The 20,953-nt window shown below is 37.4% G+C and overlaps 1 protein-coding gene across 1 annotated transcript in view; it reads right to left on the bottom strand.

Moving 5' to 3' along the window:
* SPHKAP (SPHK1 interactor, AKAP domain containing) overlaps positions 1–20,953 on the bottom strand; it is a 52,053-nt gene that overhangs the window by 21,290 nt on the left and 9,810 nt on the right. The window contains exon 4 of the mRNA XM_065748409.1: positions 20,042–20,152. Within this exon, the coding sequence (XP_065604481.1) occupies positions 20,042–20,152 (111 nt within the window). The remainder of the gene's footprint in view (positions 1–20,041; positions 20,153–20,953) is intronic.

The following is a 20,953-nucleotide window of genomic DNA, read 5'->3' on the forward strand; positions in this document are numbered from 1 at the left end:
TCCCATTGTGAAACAAGAGAAACCAAAACTCAGAAAGCAAGCTTTTTGCCCTTAAAAATGGCTTAATAACTTATGCATCCTTATGTGAACTTAAAAAACATGTTTTTAACACTTACTCAATTTAAAGAAAATGCGTTTCTCTAACACTATCAACAGTCATGATCTACCACTTTCACTTGTGTTTTGTTGCTGGCTAAATTTTAAGAGATAGTTATAAAATATAGAATCCACAGAGTTTTAAAAAACTCTATCAATGCAGTGTGGTAGTTGCATAATGTCCTGAACACATTACAGTTTGTTATACAGAAAACAAATCTCTTTCCACTGGGATTTTACATGTGGTCGTACTACATGCAGGCAATAGGTGGTGCACATTTGCTTTGGTACACACAAAAGATCCAGCGATGCATGGTTTTACGTCTGCAGGTGCATGACAGTGCTTGTGCTCAGGACGCCCTCTGTTTGACAGTTGGGGGAGAGGTGCTGGTAGCTGTATGTCTGGTTTCTAGCCCTCAAGAACACTCACAGCCACGCTGAAGGCAGAGCTCTTGTTTAGGAGCTTTGTTTCCAAGGCCTAAGAGAGGTCTAATTTTGCAGCTGATTAAGTGCAAAGGCTTTGTGAAAAATCTGTTGGCAAGCATGCATGTTCAGGCAACTGTTCCAAACACTCTAACTAGGTAGTAAATGACATACAAGAATTACCATTTTATACAACTACGTGTTATACATGAGTACTTCTAGCAGTGGTGAAGACTGCTACGCCACACTGCTACACTGTGCCTGTTCCATGCAGCCAAAAAATCATCCCTGTTTCATGTGGTGTGGATGGCAAGTAGCTCACTAATGCCTCAGGAGAAGAAATAACAATACTTACAGGAGTATTTGTTAATTAACATCGTATTCTGTTTCTGTCATCTGTTTAATTTCTATTTTCAGAATTCAATGAAATGATTATGTAATGCACGACAGTGCTGAATCTAGTTTCCAAATACACTTGTCAAGTTCTGTTGACATTGATTTATTGCAGTCTTGTCAGTTTCAAATCTTACCATTTTCCTCCTCTATGGATTTTATGGATTTAATTGTAGGCAATTAAATTATTTTTACACAAAAATAGTTTCACAGCATTGAAAGGAATGGAAGAATTGATTTCACTTTTTTTATTTTCTATTTGTTTGAAGATTAGCCCTGCTTTGAGGAAGTGGGAAGACTAAGTGACTATCCTACATTAATTGTACATCTCCACCCTAAGGAGGCTCTGCAGCACTGTTACAGTCAGGGACAGTCACTGTAAGGATACTTGTTCTTGGAGATGTTTTATTAGTTATTAAAGGTGCATGAAGAGATGACTAGATTGAAAAACCTATTTTCTGCCTACCTAACCTAACAGTTAACCTTTAGGTCATTTCTGCTTCCATAGTAGAAATCCTAGTTGGTCAAGCGAGAGCAATGCTTTGCTTGTGATGAACTGTACTACTGCACCCAAAACTAGAGTCTGCGAACTGACTGGAAGTGACGTGCTGTAGATCTGGAAACCATTTAATACACTATCACACTGTCAACAGCATTCATTTTGCTCTGCAGATTCTTGCATGTGAATGAGCTGGAATTGCTCAGCATCCTCTTCATGGAACTCTCCAAGCATTTCTCCTAGGTCAGGGCCAGGCAGATTATCACCACCAACGTACTGAGCTTTGGTTCTCAAGAAGGATCATATAAAACTTACACATGGGGACTCTTATTTATTTTTTTATTTTTTAACTTTTTCCTATTTTGTGTGAGGATTTCTGTGACTGCTAAGGGTAAATTCTCCAGAACAACAGTTTTAGGTGCTGAAATCTACTCTTGTGTAAGTGTGAAAATATGCAGAAACCTCAGCATCCATTGTTTGCACTTTCAAAGTATTAAGAATGTTAAGTACCTATATATAAATTATTTCTTAAGGATACAATATAGAAAACATATAATGTATTGTCATCATTGACAGATGGCACAGTGGCCTTAGGGAACTGCTGGAAATGGAACACTGTTCTCACACTCTGGAACAGTTGAGCAATTTCAAGTTGTTTCTGGGTACTGATGCAAGACAAGCAAGGAAACATAGTCAGTTTTGCTTTTTTACTTTGTTTCAGGCTGAATTCATCAGGGTTGGCATTAACTAGTTTATTAATACTTCCTACATGAAAAAGCTCAGTGATGCTAATAAAGAAACTCTCAGATAATCTACTAATAACTGTATATATTCCCTATTTATTTAAAATTGCATTTTTTTAACTATAAAGTTTAGGATGACATCTATATCAGTTTTGCACTATTTCCACTAGCTAAGAGACTGCTAAACTACTTTTTGCTATTTGTTTTAAGAAGCATTAGTACCTCTTTTGTCTATGTCAACACTTGGTAATAAGGAAGCAGTTTCCTGTGAGATGTTTTATAGCTTTAGGTGAGACTGAAAGAAGCTCTAGCATGTGGTTTTTGTTCTGATGTTATTATTGAACAATTATTTTTAAGATGAAAGTCTAGTCTTTTTCAATCCTCTTCTATGCCAAAACACTAACTTGGGGCTTGTCCTACTACAACAAAGTAGCTGATGCCACAGTGTTGTAATGGCTAAAAGCTGCTGGCACTTTTTGAAGAGAAACAACTTTGACATATATGGTTCCTCTTCTCCTATGAAGCTCTTCCTGCTTCTTGTGGAAGAAACAGGAACTGAAAATTTAGTACGTGGCTCCTCTCACTGGGATAAGTTCTGTTCCTTGTTCATAACTGGTACACAAGTGAGAGCCACAGTCTTATACCTTGACCTTTTCCAGAAAGGGATGCAATCAACATTTGAAGTGCTGTATGAGGTTTTTATTCCCCTAAAATCCAAATACACATACACTAGGTATCACACCCTTCAATAAGATGTCAATATTTATTTAAAAATAAAGAAATTTAAACTGAAGAGTTGAGATTTGAAAATTAGGACTATATGCAGATGGCTTTAAGCAACCTTAATTCCACCTCCTTGTATGCTCACATTTGCATAGCACAGGATCTATGCCTGAATCACTGAGCAGGAAAACTTCAAAAAGATCCACAATTACAGAGGCAGAAAACTTCATCTCTCCCATTTTCTAACACCTGAGCTCATGACTTTGCAGCCTAAAGGACAGTTCAGCGCAGTTTCTTAATTTCTAATCTGTCTTGTAATTTTCAATCTGTGGTGTATGAGTGTATGAAGTATCAAAACTCTGTAACGGTGCCAGGAGAAAATTCAGGTGGCCCAAACAATGTTCCTGTGTACACACAGCTGATCAGCCACAGCTCTAAACTAGCTGCCCCAGGGCCACAATCAGCCAGGATGTGGTGCCACGCACTTATGCGTAGGCCAAAATTCTGTGCATGCATGTGGTTTTGTAGGGGAGCTGTGCAGAACTTGCTGTGCTCTGTGCTGTGCTAATTGGTATTATCATGTAAATGCTGTCCAGAAACTAAGCTGACAGAGGCTTTATGTCCCGGGTTTGTGCTACTCTTCTTCCTCATCTTCTCTCATAGGGCAAAGCCTAGTTAGATAGGCAGGGTGCCAATTCAGACAGCCTAGCAGGGAGTTAGAGGAAATACTTTGAGCCTGCACTGTAATGTGCCCACAAACCTCATGTTTAGTTTCCTACTAACAAAGTGGGGAAAAAATAATTAGCCTCAGGAGAGACCATAGAAGGGGAAAAAAAAATTCTGAGAAGGTAGTTGTTGGGTGCAGAGGAAAAACACTGTTTAAATTCCAAAGCCTGAGGATATGTGGGACACAACTGTGTCGTGGGAAAGCTGAACAAATGTGAGCCGAAGGCTGGTAGCAGTTCTGGATACAAACCCATTTTGAGAACCGATGAGAATGCAGTCCTCAAGGGCAAAGAACTGAAGCAGTGACTGTATCTCCATAGCACAGAATGCAGGTTCAAATTGTGCTGTACTTAGCACCTTATGCTTGCCCTGGTGATGCTCAGTAGTGACTTCATTCAGTTTAAAGGTTAGCATCTATTATAGATAGCGTTCTGCCCAGGAAAGGAGAAATTAAAAGCTTAGAGTTTATTTTCCTTTGTATCTTATATCTCTGTTCTCAGGTTGTACGCTGTTTCTTATATGCTATTTTCTTACTGAACGCTTCATCTTTTTTTTTTTTTTTTGAAGTACAACTGTGAAGGTACAGTTTGTGCAGAGGGTTGTGAAATTTTACAGTAACTCTGATTGCTTTGACAGTTGTTTTTAAGAATTTTATGGAGCATCTGATCTCATTCATTCCTGCTTTTAGCAATAACTGTGATGTGATGGCAGTTTTGGAATACTGAGATCTTTTCATCTTAATTTCATCTGTGCAAAAGTTAGAAGACCAATACAGTTGCTGTAAACATTTATTAGAGCTAAGTTAGTCTCCTGGCTTTAGAAAGATAGTTTAAATCCCTGTAACTTCTCCACAGCACAGCAACCAAATCCACTTCATCCAAGTCACTGCTTACCAGAATGGAAAGTGTCTGTTTTGTAGGAAGTACAGCTGAATGTTGGGCTCCCTTTGGAGCTGAAGTCAACAAAAGCTCAAGATAAAAATATTGCTTTACTTCGTTCATCTGAGTTGAGGCAAACTGTAATCCACAGGAAAAAGTGAAGTGGCAGTGTGCCATGCTTTGTCAAGAAATTTTCAGTAATCTTTTCCTCTTTGAAAATGACCAATGACATTTACATATATATTATTTATATATACATATTTACGGATATTACTGTGGCAAAAAAGTGCCTTTTGCAGTGGATTCTAGCAAGGCAGGCATCAATTTTTAGGTTTTTTCAAAGATTATTTGTTTTCATACTTTTCAGAATGCTGACTGTAAGACCTCCTTGCGTTCATTTTTGCTTGAATGAATTATTCCCACATAAAGCTAAACAAAATCACTTGGACAGCTTATGTTCTATAGCTTGTTGTATGGGCCCCGTAACTATTAAGCTAACTGTTCTTTAAAAATTACACTTCACGAGTTTCCTAATTTCTACGAAGTTGCTATGATTAACTTTGTGCTCAAAAGAGTCACGAGGGTACCCTCTCAATAATGACTAATTAAATAATCTCATAATTTTGGGGATCCTTGGAACTTTTTTGTATCTAGGTCTGGTACGGCTTTCTTGAAAAAAGCCTGCTTGTGTCATGTACATTCCCATAAAGACTTATGTGAACACTATTCCTCTTAAATTAAATTCTTGGTAGGCCCTATGCTTGCTTATTTTCTGTGTAAATTTAAATGTCAAGTACAATCTCAGAGGACTAGATAATATAAATGTGACAGCTAACAAAGCTGAGAAATCTCATTTTAAGGACAGCCTGAAAAAAGCAGTGATAAATCTAAAACAATAAGTCATAATCAATACCATAATTTATCTTTATGTAAGTTAGTTTTGTCTTTTTTAATTTCCTGTGCATGAAGACTGTCGGCATGGAAAAATTATGGTTCAGTCAGACACTGACAGGGGATGTTATTTTCCATGAGGATTTGTTTCTCAGCAAAATGATGAGTATGGATGTGAGACCAATTTGTGGGTGGCACAGAAGCCAGTCCTGCTCCTTCTTTTACTGCTTTCTTTGACCTCCTGCTCAGCAAGTCAGGCTAGCACTTGTTACTGAAAACTCAGTACAGACTAGAACAATATGTCAGTTAAAGGGCTGCTCCAGGAAGCCAAAACCAAAACTTCACAGAAGAGTGCTTCCAAATTTTAGAAGCTTCTAGAGAAATGATTTCACAGAAATATTGAAACTTTCAGTTGTCAAAAAGACAAGAAGTTTTAACTGTTATTTAACAGAGCCTGCCCTATAGTTAACCACAAAGACACCAAAGAATATAAACCATTTAATGGCTTGGAAAATGATCTGTTCAACAATGAAATCAAGGTGAAAGACTCCAGGGAGTCAGCCTTGAGTTGCTAATTGTCCAGGTCAGTCTTGGTAAGCCAAGAAATTTAACAGCCCATAGTCTATAAAGCCAATGAGATGTCTTTAATTTTAATCTTAAAAACTGAAGTGGGGAACTGTTGTGATATTCAGTACATATAGAACATTGATGGTGCATGATCAAATGAATGTTCAGATTTCTGGGAAGATGAGTATTTGTCTACTTAACACACCTAGTTTGTACAAATTATACTATGCTACTATGAAGCAGTGAGAAGTCATTTGTATGTTACATAGAATTCTTTTAAGTTGCTTTTTTTTAATAAGTGCATTAATTCATTCTTCTTATCTGTGGATGTTAAACAGCTCTGTGGTGCACAAATGGCTTTTTCAGTGCTTAGAGAGTTGAAGTAAATGCTGGGAAGCCTAATATAAAAATGCAAATGATTTTGCTGAACAGAGATGTCAAGTGTAAGTGCTCCATAGCAGTGACTATGTGAGACTGATTAGCCACAAGTTCCAACTGTTCCAAGTCTCTAGGGTTTATGACTGAGCAGGTAGTACCAAAGCAGAAATATATTCATAGCTGGAGAGAATAAATTGTGTGTTATATAACTTACATGGTAAACCATTAGAGTAGAAGACAGAATTATCTGGAAAAGTGTGTGTATATATTTTTAACTGAGTGAGCTAATTCTTACCTTTTGTTACTTAGTAATGCTTACCTCCTCACAGTGATGCTCAGTATGATACATTAAGAATAAAATCGATTTATAAAATCTGATTAGGACAATTCCTTAAACTCCTTCCTTTCCCCCTCAAGTTCATCTTTGCTCCAGTGTTTTTCTTGCTTCTTGGGTTATAAGATCAAGGTTTTAAAGCAAGACTGATACTTTTTCCTCTATGAAAGCCAGTACTTCACCCTTTCTGTGACAGATGGATCTTTTGTGAGCTGAATGCCAGTGCTACAGTTACAAGCAACAGAAGTTACAATTTTAATGGAAATAGTTCTGTCACTGTTCTTAGCTCCAGAGACCTTACTGACAATGTCTAACAGTCACTTTGTAGATCTCTATATTAAGCTGAAGAACAAGTTTAAAAAGAAAAAATAAAATCCTGTTATTCTGTAACAGAACAGAGTGATTCTTCAGAGATTTTTTTTCACGTGAACCGAACTCTTAACAGTAAAGCTAGTGGTTTCCTCTGTAGGGAAGACAGTACAAGAACGACTAGGACATTATTAACACGAAAAACTGAAATATCAGGGCCAGAGTTGAGGGTCAATCTAGAATCAGCAGAAATGCCCTCTGCTTTGTGGATCCACAACAGTATGTTTCAAACCAAGGGACAATTCTCCAACTTCCCTAGCTCAGTCTTTTGCTGTGGGCATTGTTCCTGCTGTGGCTCACAAATCTGTTTTCTTAATTTCTGACTGGAGTTCTATAATCATGATAATATATGGTTTGCCAACATCTTCAGTCACATCAAACGAAATCTGTAATGACTGACCTCTGTTTCTGCTAAAGGAGACTTGCATAGCATCTGTCGGCTCAGACATACTTTATGAATTCCAGGACAGTTCTGCCCCAGCTGTTATGCATGTTATAAATAGGTAGAGCACTGAAGCAGCAAGATTACTAAAAAAAGAAGTATATCTGTTGTTGTGCTTATGAAGTTAAACAGCTGAATTTCTGATTGGTTAAGTGAGCATTGGGATTAAAAATTAAAAAAGCCTGCTTACCTATGTACTAACATTTCAAGTTTAGCTTTTTAGCCTCTTGAGATGTAAACTGTGATGGACACTGTTCCTTCAGTAGAATGTTGGTGAAGCTGTAGCCATGTGTCATTTCTTTGTTGTGCCACCAGGTTTGAGATCACATCTAGACAGCGTACTTACAGTCTCCCAGCACCACCTAAATTCATGAAACACGTCCCAGAGATAAAAGTTCCTACACTTAAACTACTAAAAAATTAGACAGATGCCAGCCAGAAACTGTCAAATGGACTCACGCAGATTACATGTCTTTGTAAACTATGCTATGATTGGAAATTACCATCTAATCTCTAGCACTCAGAATGGTAGCTTTGTGCAGCATGTCAAATGCATCAGATAGAAAGAATACTGGTGGGGTAGAAGCACCAGTAGCTTCTTTTCCTGCTGTCAGCACTGTCTGTCTCCTGATAAAGGCCTCTAGCCTTTTCTCTTCTCACCTGTCTCCCGCACACCATCAGGGCTTAAATCTCAGCTTGAAAAAAGCTGAAGTCCAACGTTTTTTTTTTTTCTGCTGATGGAGTCTTGCTGTGAAAGGCTGAGATGGATGTGTGAGGACACTGGACTCCTCTGTCTCTCTGTTTAAGCCTGTTAGAGCCATCAGAGGAGGTTCTGTTGCCAAATGCTTTCCTGAAAGGAGTGGGCCTGCAGTTCTATCAGCTTTTACATAATGGTTTACTTTGGTGTTGCCCTCTCTTGCTTCCTGGCTATTTTTAGAGAATTATTTTGTGTAAGCACCCATAAAATAAGCATCTAAGATACCACCATTTCAGATCCTACGTATTTCTTTTGAAAATGAAATCATGAATCACCCTGCCTACCATGCTTAGAGAATGTTGTTCATGCACATTAAAAAGATTCACCAAGTCAGTTGATTTGACGTCTTAAATATATGCTCTCAAAACCTAAAATGCCACTGTATAATTAGAAAGGCTTGAATGAACTCTGAAATTTCCTTTTTTCCCCCTTCTCCTTTATTTGCTCCTCCTTCAACTTTGATTTACTCTTCCATTACATTACTCTCATTTATGCCTGAAATTATTACTGTTGGTAAACAGGCAAACAGAAACTGCAATTATGTTTTTTTACTGAGTCTGTAATGCTGGGTATACTCTTAATTTAAAGAAAAATATTTAATTAAACAAAATTAACTACTTTGTCAAACTATTTTTATGCACACACATTCACAGCTACTTTGGGACAATGTTTTTGCCGAATTTTTTGTAGCTTTTGACAGATCTAGGTTTTGCCCCAGTTGAAGTCAATCTGTTGATTTTCAGAATCCAGTATGAAACAGCAACAAGTTTTTTTTTTTTAACAACTTCTAGAGGAGTTAAAGGTAAAGAAACAAACAAACAAAAAAAAAAGAACCTGGAAGGATGTATCTTCCCCCAAACACACTGTTTAGTAAACAAGACAGGAAATTCTTCTCTACAGTGTAAGTAACGAATATACTGATTTTAAGTGGGAATTGTCATTTTGCCAAATTTGACATGGATTCTTCCTAAACGTTTGGAAAATTTACATTAGCCACGTTGGTACAGCATCAGTGGAGGAGAACATGAAAAGTCTCAGTTTAACATCTTCTGTTAGTAGCTGGAGGAGAAGACCACTACATCAGAACTGTTAATAACATCCCCAGTCCTTGCGTGTTGGGTGAAGTACCTGTACTTCTGTGTACTTCTGCACTCACCCATCTGCACAAGCTCACAGTCCAGTCCATGCATCTGCAGAATTGTTGTTCTGCTAAGTTAAACAGCAGCAGACGGAAATAATGATCTTTCTGCCCATGAGTCAGTTGGATTCTTAGTTTTATCATTCCTGTTTTCAAAGTTCTGGAAACTTTGATCTTTCTGCACAGTTATATACACACAATTTGTATGTGTGGCTGGAGAAAAAACTACCTTTTGGTTGTTTAAGGAGTTTGTTCTAAAACAAACCAAGAATTTCCTAGCTTCCAATTTATCATATCTGAAATAACAAAGCTGAAACTGCTTCTGGTCTAAGCTTTCTTCTGCCCCTAGACAAGATTCTACCAGGAAAATGTCTGCTTTCCTTAAGAGTTTCTTAAACCTGTAGCTACAGGACAACTCTGTGAATGGGATGTGAGGCTCCCTGCTGTGCTCCCTAAGGCTAAAAGCCTCATCCCCTAATTTGGGCTCTTATTGCATGTGACAGAAGGAAGTTCAGAAGATTCTACAGTGATGACTGAAGTCAAGGCTTTTGTAGCTCCCAGGTTCTTTAGGAAAGAACAAAGAGATGAAAAATCTTGGCGTTTAGTTGAGGATTTGACTGCATCTTTCTGGAAAAGGAGCTAGAAACCTCAGCCTGAGCCAGTTTCCTGCTACGCTGTAAGGAAAAGAGATCTAGGTAATTTCAGAGATGTTACATCATGAAGTTCCTGATCATTCTCTGACTTATGCTGATACTTTGAGAAAGTAAATTTCTAAACAAAACAGAAACCCCTGTTCCTGCTTCTCATTGATGGTGGCAATTTTTTTCTTTATTATGCTAGGAAAAAAAAAAGTCATACACTAATGACATGATGACAAAATGGACACTGTATGAACAGATATAGTGGGTCATTCATTTCACAGGGCCTGTGAACATTCATTTTTTATTTTTCATTTCGAAGAATAAAACACTCATGGCAAACCAACAGTGTGTAATTTAGGTGTAACTTCCAGTAGAAGTTAAGCTTAAGAATGCAGAGCTGGGGACTGGTACAGAAGGAGGTATGAAGATATTCAGAAGAAATTCCACCCCTAGTATGTTCCTCATGTTCTCACTCTGTCATTGGGTGCATGTTTAAGTACGTTATATACAACTGCTCATTTTAAGTACTTTAAAGGAGCTTTACTTCTGCAGCCAACAGCCAAGTGAGCTGCATGGAGGCACTCAGAATAGCTGTCTGAGGGCAGATGGATTTTGCACTCACCCAGGCTTGCTCACAAATTTCTTAGCTGTTTAAAGACATAACTGTGTAATCATGCACATCCTAATGAGGAGGAAATGAACATTATTTTAAGTAGGAGTGTGTATGTCTGCCTTCTGCATACAATCTTGTATTGCCTAATGTTTTATCTTCGTTTAGCTTCTGTCTTTCATTCTTTTAAAACATCTTTGAGTAGGAATTGTGACACCTGCACGATAAAGCACATAATGGAAAAGTCACTTTCCTATAATTTCTGGGAGAGAGGGGGATCCCATCTGATCACAACTGCCAACTGAAATTTGCTGAGTGTCAGGTAATACTCTGTAGTGTTCCTCCACTTTTTAATTTTTTTTTTTTTGTTATTATTTAGCCTCCAATTGATTTATCTCCAAGTGGCTTTGGAAAGCAGGCTGGGTTTTATTTCCTACCTTGCTATTGTATTGGTGTGCTGTCATGGGATGGAAGAAGGCAGTTATGTAATTCCCAAGTGTTTTCCTTTCCTGAGCACAGAGATGAACACTATCTGAAAAATTATGTGTTGCAAAGACTGGAATATTATTTTTTTGTAGAGACCTGATATATTTTGCAAGAAATAAGGAAACACAAAATCATCAGTTGTTGCTTTTCTGTTACAATTTCTATTTACTTTTTCTTTTATTACTTCTTTTTGGAGGAACCAACAGTTACAATTACTATGCACACCTCCACTTTTTGGTAGATACGATATTAGGAATGTTATAAAGGACGTAGTTCTTCTTTGTACAAAGTATAATTTGGTTCTTTAAATTGTTAAAGAGGATTTTTTAGATCAATGTCTTATACAAGATGTTTGGAATCGGCTGATAGCAAGTCAGAATAAAAAAAAAAAACTAACAAAAAACAGCACCCTGTAGAAGACAGAGCTAATTATCCATTAGCATTTGGATTTAATGCTTGCTTAATGTTAATTTCCATGCTTGCCAAAATGATTCTGGCAGAGAAAACATCTATAAAACATGGAAATCAAAAAATATTTGTTTGAAAGTACCAGATATGCAGTGTGGTTGCTTGCATAAGGATGTACAGGTAGACAGGTGGTAATTCCAGAGTACAAAGAAGCTCACGCACACTTTTTGCACACAGTGCAGCTGCATATAGTGGTGCCTTCTTGATTTCACTGAAGTGAGACCAAACTACTGCAAACCAACAAAAGATCCATTCTCATCTCTGCTTGTAGAATGTTTGCCCTGTAGATCCTTCTACTATACAGTCCTTTGGTTACTTAGAGGATGACCATTTTCCACTCTAGCTGTAAGGGGAAAAAGTCTATTTATCTTCTCCCTCTTCCCTTGTATTTTCACTCAGATGGCTAAAAAAATCATATTACTCTCTTCATATTCTAAAATCTAAGTGCCTCTGTATAGGAAAAGCATCTGTACTATGGAAACAACCCAGCTTATTTCTCTGTCATACTTACATACTTAACAACTATCTTGCCATGACTTTGAGACAGACTTTTAGGATGCGAACATAGGAAGATATATCAGTAGCTTTTAAGCAAAAAGAAAAACAATAGATTGAACTCTACACCTCTTAACGTCCAGCAGTGTTTCCCATTTAGTTTATTTTGCCCTTCTCTCAAAGGTATTAGAGCTCTCACACAGATGAACAATGCAGGCTAAGTATTTTTGTTCAGGACACGTTGAGTTAGTGAAGCTGAAATAAGAGTTTGTGGGACTCCTGCATCCTGTGCCTAGCGCAGCCTTGTACTGCGCTCAGTCTCATAGTGAGGAGAAGAGGCAACGTACTTGTAATCATTGTAACCACTCATTTGTCCTTTGGAACATTAAAACCATTCAAAGTGTCCCAAGCATTGGCATCCCTCCAGAAGCACTTCTGTGGAGTTTAATGGCCAGGCAGTATGTGTAGAGTGAATTTGCATTCAGAAAGACTGCGTTGAAAGGCTTAAGCAATTCAGCAACAGTTAACCGGGGCTGTGCCATGCATATAGTATTGCATCTAGCACAGTTCAAAGGTAGGAAGAAAGTGGCAGGAAGCTTAGGTGACAGCAAGGTAAAAAAGTAAGGTAAGCGTTTTAAAAATTTCCCTCTGCCTTTGTTATAAGAGAAGGTATCATAAACAAACCACTGAAAATTAAAGTGCCTGGGCACAGCTCTGCTTGCTTTACTTTAATCCCCCATGTGTTGCACTACCCTTGTACGTATGGTTCAGGGGGCTCACTTATGTAAAAGTTTGTCCCATAAACTGTACAACTGCTATTTAATGTGCAGTCAGGATTTCCAACTGCTCTTCCTGCAAGCCCTAATGGATTCTTTCCAAAAGCATTCAACCCAGCCTATACTGTCTTCTGTGAGTCATTCAAGTTCACATAAATTAGGTCTTAATGTGACCTTTTCGTGTTTCCCCAGTCCAGCTACAGTTCTTTTTTAAGGTGAGCACTGTATGCTGTCAGAAGGATGTGTTACATTCTGTCCAGCGTTTTCAATAAGATATATACCTTAAACTTAGTCCCAATTAGTCTTCAGAAGTTGCATATCTCAAATGACTTTGTAGATTTATGGGTCTTGGTATTTTAGAGACTGCTTTAGTGGCTGGACTGCAGCAATGAATCATCTGGAATCATCTCATAATAATTTATTGCTTCAAAATCAGCTGTGAATATTTTCTTCCCATTAAGACTTATTCCTTTGGGTTTGATGTAATTAATTGTCACTTATGACTTAAAGAAAATGTGCCAGTAAATATTTATGCCTCATTTGCTTTCTCTTGTGCCCTGTATAGTCAATGTTTAACAAATTTCTACATGCCTCATGCTGCAGTTCATGTTACAGGGAGCCTACAGTTACAACAGTAGCAAGCAGTTACAGATGTCTGCTCTGAAGGCAGCATAACAATCCCAGTTCTTCAGAAATCATACCATGGAGACACTGATAATATGACAGTATGAGATGCTAAAGGGGATACAGCAGCAATGCTGCATATGATTCTTCCAGTATTTGGCAATCCTACTTATAGCCTTGTCAGAGATAGGCTAAGCATCTCAGAGTGAGGCTAAGTATCTGATTCTCTTAAACACAGGACATCACTGCTGTATGAGACTGTCACAAAGAGATGGGAGAAAAGATGGGAGATCCAGGCATAAGATAAACGAGAGTCTAAAGCTATAGAGGGAAGAGAAGGAAGGATATTGTGAATCTCTCTCCCCCTCCCCGCTATTCTTATACAGCAACCAAATCTTCCATATAACATGCATATGTGATGTTGAAAATGTGGAAATGCAACCCTTTATAGGCATATTTCATTTCTGCCTGAATGTTAGCTTATACATGAAGAAGTCCTTCTAAGTCAAAAGACCAAAAAGATAAATATATTTTGCAGGGTATAGACGTAGTCCCTCCTACAGAGAGGTCACTCTGCTGTGCTGAGCTCCATAAGGCAGAGAATAATTGAAGACAGGGGTTCTTGTTTCTCTGTGAGAGCTAGAGGAGTGCTCTCTGGAAGGTGCTAATCCTTACCACAGCGGCATGAACACCTACACATGTCTAAGAAAGGGCCAAGACTCAACACCACAATTTAGCCTGCAGCTGTTGATTCCTATACCTTGTCAGGATATAATTAAGGCATTGTCAGGCTGAATAGGAAGATGAGACTTAAAACTAAAAATACCTCTAGTAATTATGGCTTAGATCTGAAATGCAATGGCTGGATTTTGATTTCTGAAAGAGACAATGCTGTTATGGAAGATGCTTGAGTTAGTGAGTGAAAGATAACACTGTTGTAATTCCCTGTCCATAAGACCAATTGCTGGGGATGCATATGCAAGGGAAAGTAAGCACCCTGGTACGTAGATTTGTCTGTTTTATGCAGAGAAATAGGCCTTTGCTAATTTTACTAGGAAATATTCATCTTCATTCAAACAAGATTAAAAACAAAAATTTTTTCAACTATTGATATGCCTAAAAGCATATGTACAGTTTTGATTTAAAAAGTTTCCATTGTGTTTCAAAAATGCATCTCCATACTTGGATTGCTGATGAATACTAAACATGGGAAAATACATCCTCTTTTCCGAGCTCTTGTAAGATAAGATTTCCACCCTTCAATATGGGCATGCTCTCCTCTGGAAACTGGAGAACATACGGAGATAGAGGCCGTGATTAAGAGAGATCTGTTCCCGAAGTACACAGATTTTCACACCCTGACCTAGGAACAGGATTACTGCAAAGAAGTTACCTGAAAGTTATTCCAATTTTAAAAAAGTTGATGTGAAATATAAGTGGTATATTTGTACCTAAACTTCTAGAGTTGTGTAATGTCAAATCTTCAAAAAGTCTTGCGTGAATTAAATGGATAGAAAATATTCATATCTGAAAAGTGTACTCTCTTTTTCCCTTAAAGTACACCCTGCCAAGGATTTTTCTTTTCTGCATATGTTATCATTTAGTCTGGATTCATTTTTAAGAGCTGCTTCCTGGATGTTTTTGTTCTATCACTTGAGTGAGTTCTGGCATTTGCCTGACAACACAGTGATTCAAGGAAGAACTGGCTAGAAAATTGAATTTCTTAATTTTGTAATCCCTTTTCTATGTTGCTTGACTCACTGCACATTTACACAAATGCAAAGGAAACGAAGAAGATGAAGGGGCTGGGAAAAAAGGTGAGACCACAGAAGCCTTGATTCAACCAGCTCGTATTAGTGTATAATGGCAACTTTTAAGCTCCCCTTAATCTGTTTAAAAGCTTGATAGCTGAACTGCTATAAACTTGACAATGCCTAAGCACCTGCTTAGGGTGGTCAAGCTATGCAGTATCAAGGTGAGCAGTCCCTTCTGAAAACCCAGCTGTTAAGGTGACAACCATCCTGCTGCAGTTCCTCTTCCACCTGTGCTGCTGATGGATTAAGGTTCTTCTATGGAGCATCAGTTGCCTACTATTGTCTCTACCATCATCACTTTCCTAGTTATGTCATCCTCCCCTCTCTGTTGTACTACCACCAGCAGTTGTCAGACAGCTTGCAAAACCAGTGCATGTGGCAGAGGCTCAGGCAGAAGACCCAACAACTAAATAGAGTGTCTTTCAGCAGCACTGAATTAGACCTAAATTAATTCTGCTATCCGTCACCTCTCCTGCTACTCTGGCCATGTGTTCCTGCTGCTCCCTTGGGGTAGATTTAATCAATATTTAATACATACTTAACATTTAATTAATATTATATGCATACTTGTATGGAGTATTCTGGTGTGAATATTTAGTGTTACAGAGTAGGAGTGCTTGTAAGAGGAAAAGTTTTGGACTATTTCAAGAATGTTTCAAATTTTTCAATCCTTGTTGAAATTGTTCTCTCATTCATCTGCCTGCAAAGCCAGATTTTGTTTTTTTCAGCTACAAGGAGCCACAAAAAGATACAAAGACAACCTTTAGAGATCTTTTAAGGTATTGGGATTCCAATACTTAAAAACTGTTATCTTTTTATGCTGAGGTTAGAATAAACAGTTCTCCATTGTTTTATTTTGTTTAAATTGAAAAACAGGGAAGTTTCACTGACAACTTCTATCCATGCAGTTTAATGATGTTGTTTTCTACTACTCTAGGGTACTTGGCACAAAAATTTGCAGCTTTTACATAGAAGAAAGCATTTCTGCCCAAGTCTAGAAATCCCACTATCCCTGACAAAGAAGCATGTTGCTTGGGAAGGGAAAGGTACATTTTCATGGAGCAGAAGTTGTCAAGTGCAATTCCCTGTAGGCTGCCAGGGAGCAGGAAGACCTGCTTACTGTAAAGGCACTGAAAAGAAAAACGTAAAATCTTAAAATCTCATAAGAATAATAAATGAATTGTCTGTGTGCAATACTAAGACTTAGTGCTTTAGGAGAGTCTTGTATTGGATACTAGGAAAAATGTCTTCTCCAAAAGAGGTCAGGTGCTAGAATGGGCTGCCCAAGGAGGTGGTTGAGTCACTGTCCCTGGAGGAGTTCAAGCAATGTTTAGATGTTGTACTAAGGAACATAGTTTAGTGGGGAAATATTAGTAGTAGATGGATGATTGGACTAGATGATCTCGGAGGCCTTTTCCAACCTTGGTGATTCTATGATGCTAGAAGACGAAACTACAAATCATCTAAGGAGATTAAGTTTCAGTTTCCTAACACATGCTAGCATAACTCAACCGAACACTTTGAGCATTGGTAAATAAATACTTTAGGTCTGTGGAAAGAAAGTAGGGACAAACTACCTATCAAGTTTTTCTTTTTATATAAGGTTTACTTATCAGCAGGTCCAAAGCAGAGACTATTTAATGTAGATTCAATGAAAAAGATAGTTTTGCACAATGGAATGGACAAAGGCATGAGAGTTTATTTGAAGGGGTCTCTCTGTGAGATAATAAGAAACTCTCATTGTAAATATTGTAGTCACATCTTTAAGTCACTCTGTGCAGCTTATGAAAGACTGTCTTATAAATCCATACACTTTACACTATTTGACAGATTTTGACTGAGTCCTCGTTTAGTGTAAACAAACAAAACAAGACTTATGTAATTAAACTACATTTTAAATTTATGCTATCTAATTATGAAAATAGCACAAAACTGTGTACTTAATTTGTAGCACTAAACTGTTGCAAAGCAGTACCACTGTTTATCACCACTTAATTTAATGTTTCGTAATTGCTCATTCTTTTAGGATGAAAATATTCAGATGCTAGAGCACTCTACTACATACACTCATAACACCAGTGCAGAAGTTCTTTGTAGGAGTCTAAACTTTTTAAGCAGATAGCATGGCAAAACCTAATAGGATCACCCGAAGTAGGGATGGTAGCACGCTTCAACTCCTGATTAACTTCTATGGGAGTTCTCCCTACAAAGTCCTAACAACTAATACAACAAGCCCCGTCCACGTGGCTAAATTCTAGTGCACCTCTTAGATTTCTTAAGTGTAAACATATTTGGACAAAAAGTTTGCTCTTACGCATCTACTAGAACGTAGAAGAAGAAAATTAGGGCAAGGCAGTCTTTCAAACTCTGCTCATAACATACTCATAATACACATAACACTTTCAGTTGTTAACATACCACAGAGCTGGCATAAATAACAGAGACAAGACATCACATTGTTACTACTTCTTCCTACGACTTCTATTGTTCATCTGTGCAGATGTACACAACCACTGGATTAAATACAGACACACTAGAATTTCTTCTATTATGATGGAATACAAGAACTCGATGTAATGAAGTGTTCATGTGATACATTTTTCCTATTTTCAGAACTCAGGAAAAGATGTCCAACTTAGGCAAGTATGAAATACCATTCCTCTAACACAATTTATTATTTTCATATTGTAATATGTAGCTTTTCACTAAGCAGTTTGGAGCTTAATGGACTATTACGTGTACTCAAATGCCCATTCCTCTTTAAGAATCTCCCTGTGGAAAAGCAGTCTGTTATAGCTGAGGTAAGTGTTTAATGTTTTAATAAATCAATGTTAGTACATTTGGTGAGCATATGTAGGACAGGCATGAGTCCATTTTTACTTGTACTAAATGCACTAATCCGTAATGGGAGACAGTGAACACAACATTTATGAAACCTATGTTCATATAGTCTTGCTGTATTTACAATATTATTAGAGATTAGACATTACTAAACATAAACTCTTCCAAATGAAATCTGAACACTACAGAACACTACTATCTGTACACTACTAAATGTACTGCTAGTTATCTTTAAGAAAGGTACCCATTAGTGATGTAGTGCAATTTCGATTTCTTTTTTCATTCTGCAAACCTAATAGCAACTTTAAAACATCTCTGGCACTGCTGGCAACAGCAATTTATAAAATCTCCATGAAAGAGAAGAATGTATTTTCTGTTAATGGCAGTCTGGTTTGTTGGCTATTGGAAAAGCTAGGGAAACTCCTCCATGTTCTTTATTCCTGCAGTCTCCACTCATTTATTATCAGACATTGGAAAGGACTCAGAACGAAATGCTCTCTGGGTAGAATGCTGATCTAATGCTCAGTTCTCACACAGTAGTCAAGTTGTCCCCCTTCCCTAGTTTGCTCAAGCACTGTGCCCAACCAAATACAACACTGGCATACCTGAGGTGGGAAGAGCAATTCTGGAGGAAAAAAGACCACAAAAACAGTGTGCTTACATTCTAGTCTACGTATTAAGTTTGATAATTAATGCAAAAGCTTCCTAGTGTACTGCATTAGCTGCGTAACGTTTTAGGCACTTAAATTAAAATTCTGCCCTGTATTGCCACTCAGAATAAATTAAGCAGGAACATGAGCAAAATTTCAGTTCTGCTCGTAATGGTTAGAGTAACTATTTAACAGTAACTCACAAAAGCTTAGATGTTTAGAAGAACTAAACTTCCAGGCTGCTAAACACCTCCCTTGATGTGAACAAGGAAGTTTTTCTACTCGAGCCAAAACTTGACACCAGCCACCCTGAAGAAAACAATTCCACCCCAGATGAAATTAAGACAAATATCCCCTCCCTTGTTTCACCCAGCATAATTGGAAGTAGAGACACAGGAATATACTCAGTTTCTCACCTTGTACCTTATGTGGTTGCTTACCATCACATACTACTTAAGTTCTACATTTTGATCACTATATCTTTTGGGAACTCATAATCCAGTGAACAGCATGATATTTAGCCCTCTAACCTTGGACTCTATTCTTAAAAGCACATTTCCTTGGTAATTCTTTCTAGTAATGTTCTGCTTTCTATGAAAGTAGAACTAAAAATGAGTTTTCTCTAAAAAATGAGTTTTTTCTTGAATAAAGCACTATTACAATCACAGCAACATAATGTCATTCAGCTTCATAAAGATGGTGTGTAAAGAAATACAACTCTTATTTTTTCAAATACAAGTTTAACCAAAAGCTGTTCTTAATTTAATTGCATTATAATCCACAACACATGGAGATTTAAATTTAATTTCAAATGTGAAGTTATTCCATTTGAGTTCTTTAGCAGCTTCTCCTCACCTAATATGGAAAGAGTTCTTTCCTTAACCGTATCTCTATGTCTTCAAGAACACTCAGCAGCCTTTTAAGCATCTGTTCTTCCCAACCTTTCCATTAACAAGTTACAGTTTGGAATAATTTTCTCTTTAGCTTATTTTTCTCTCTTGTTAGTCACTGACTAAAATACATAATAAAAATACAGGGAAACCTCTGAAGCAATCTTTATTAATGTATTCAGTATAGAAATTTGTATGCATTCTTGCTTTGGATATTTGCTTTTAGCAGAAAGCTGGAAATTACAGGATCTATCAATACATTGACATAATTTTGGAATCGGTTAGTCATTGACTTCTTTTAATTTAACATGTACTCTAAACTCCCCCACATTCTTCTCAAATAGCTCTCAATGGACATTTCCCCAGAGGAGATTACAGTGTGTACTTACTGAGGCACAGTTGCTTTCTGACTTGTCTTCCAGAAAGCCAATTTGGCATGGTGTCCTCTGATTCTGCAGCCAGTAGTCTGTTGATTCTAGCAGACTGTTACTGCAGAGAATCTGTTAAAATAGTTAAAAATAGTTAAAATAATTTAAAATTTACTCAGTCCTACTGTGCCTGATCTCTGTTGTTGGAGCTCAAAGAAAATCTTTGGCTATGCATTTGTTTGAGAAGCAAGACTTGGGACTCCCATTCCCTTTAGGTTTATGAAGTTATGTACCTGGGATTCAAGTGACATATATCCCCTAAACTACTGGACAATTGTATCTAAGAATTAAAAGTCCTAGAAGGAGATGCCTTAAATAACCTCAACAAATAAAATATTTTTGTTGAAAAATAGTGCTAGGATTTTTGTTCTATGCTAAAGTGATAAACGTAGACTTTGGAAAAACTAATCATTTAATCATACCACAGTATACGAACTTGCAAACTTTATAATTTACTGCGTATTTCTGTATAAAATAGATCTGCTATTCATTCTGCTAGAAGCCTCATTTCTGAGACTGCCTAGGCTACAGTCTCTTTCTTCTTAAAAATATATTGCTGCTTTTGGAGAAGCTAAAGTACTTGAAACTTTTTGTAAAGAATACTGAGCTCAGTCAGGACCCTTAGATCAAGGCTTCTTCACCGAGTTCAATCTCTCTATGTTGACTCAGTCCTATAGCAAATGCTACAAGCTTTGCTTGAACAAAAAATAAGGTTAGACTAGAGATATCTGTAGATTATAAAGAAGCAAAGTCAGCTTTGCAAGGCGGATGCTTTAGATTGAATTAAATTCTTTGCTGCCTCTGTACTAATTATGCACAGATTTCAGGTAGGTCAAATTGCCTTTTTAATAAATAGACCTCCAATATGTTACT

This window comes from Cyrtonyx montezumae, unplaced genomic scaffold, assembly GCF_038088225.1.
Source record: "Cyrtonyx montezumae isolate F1298 unplaced genomic scaffold, pur_monq_1.0 scaffold_5, whole genome shotgun sequence".
Lineage (NCBI taxonomy): Eukaryota > Metazoa > Chordata > Aves > Galliformes > Odontophoridae > Cyrtonyx > Cyrtonyx montezumae.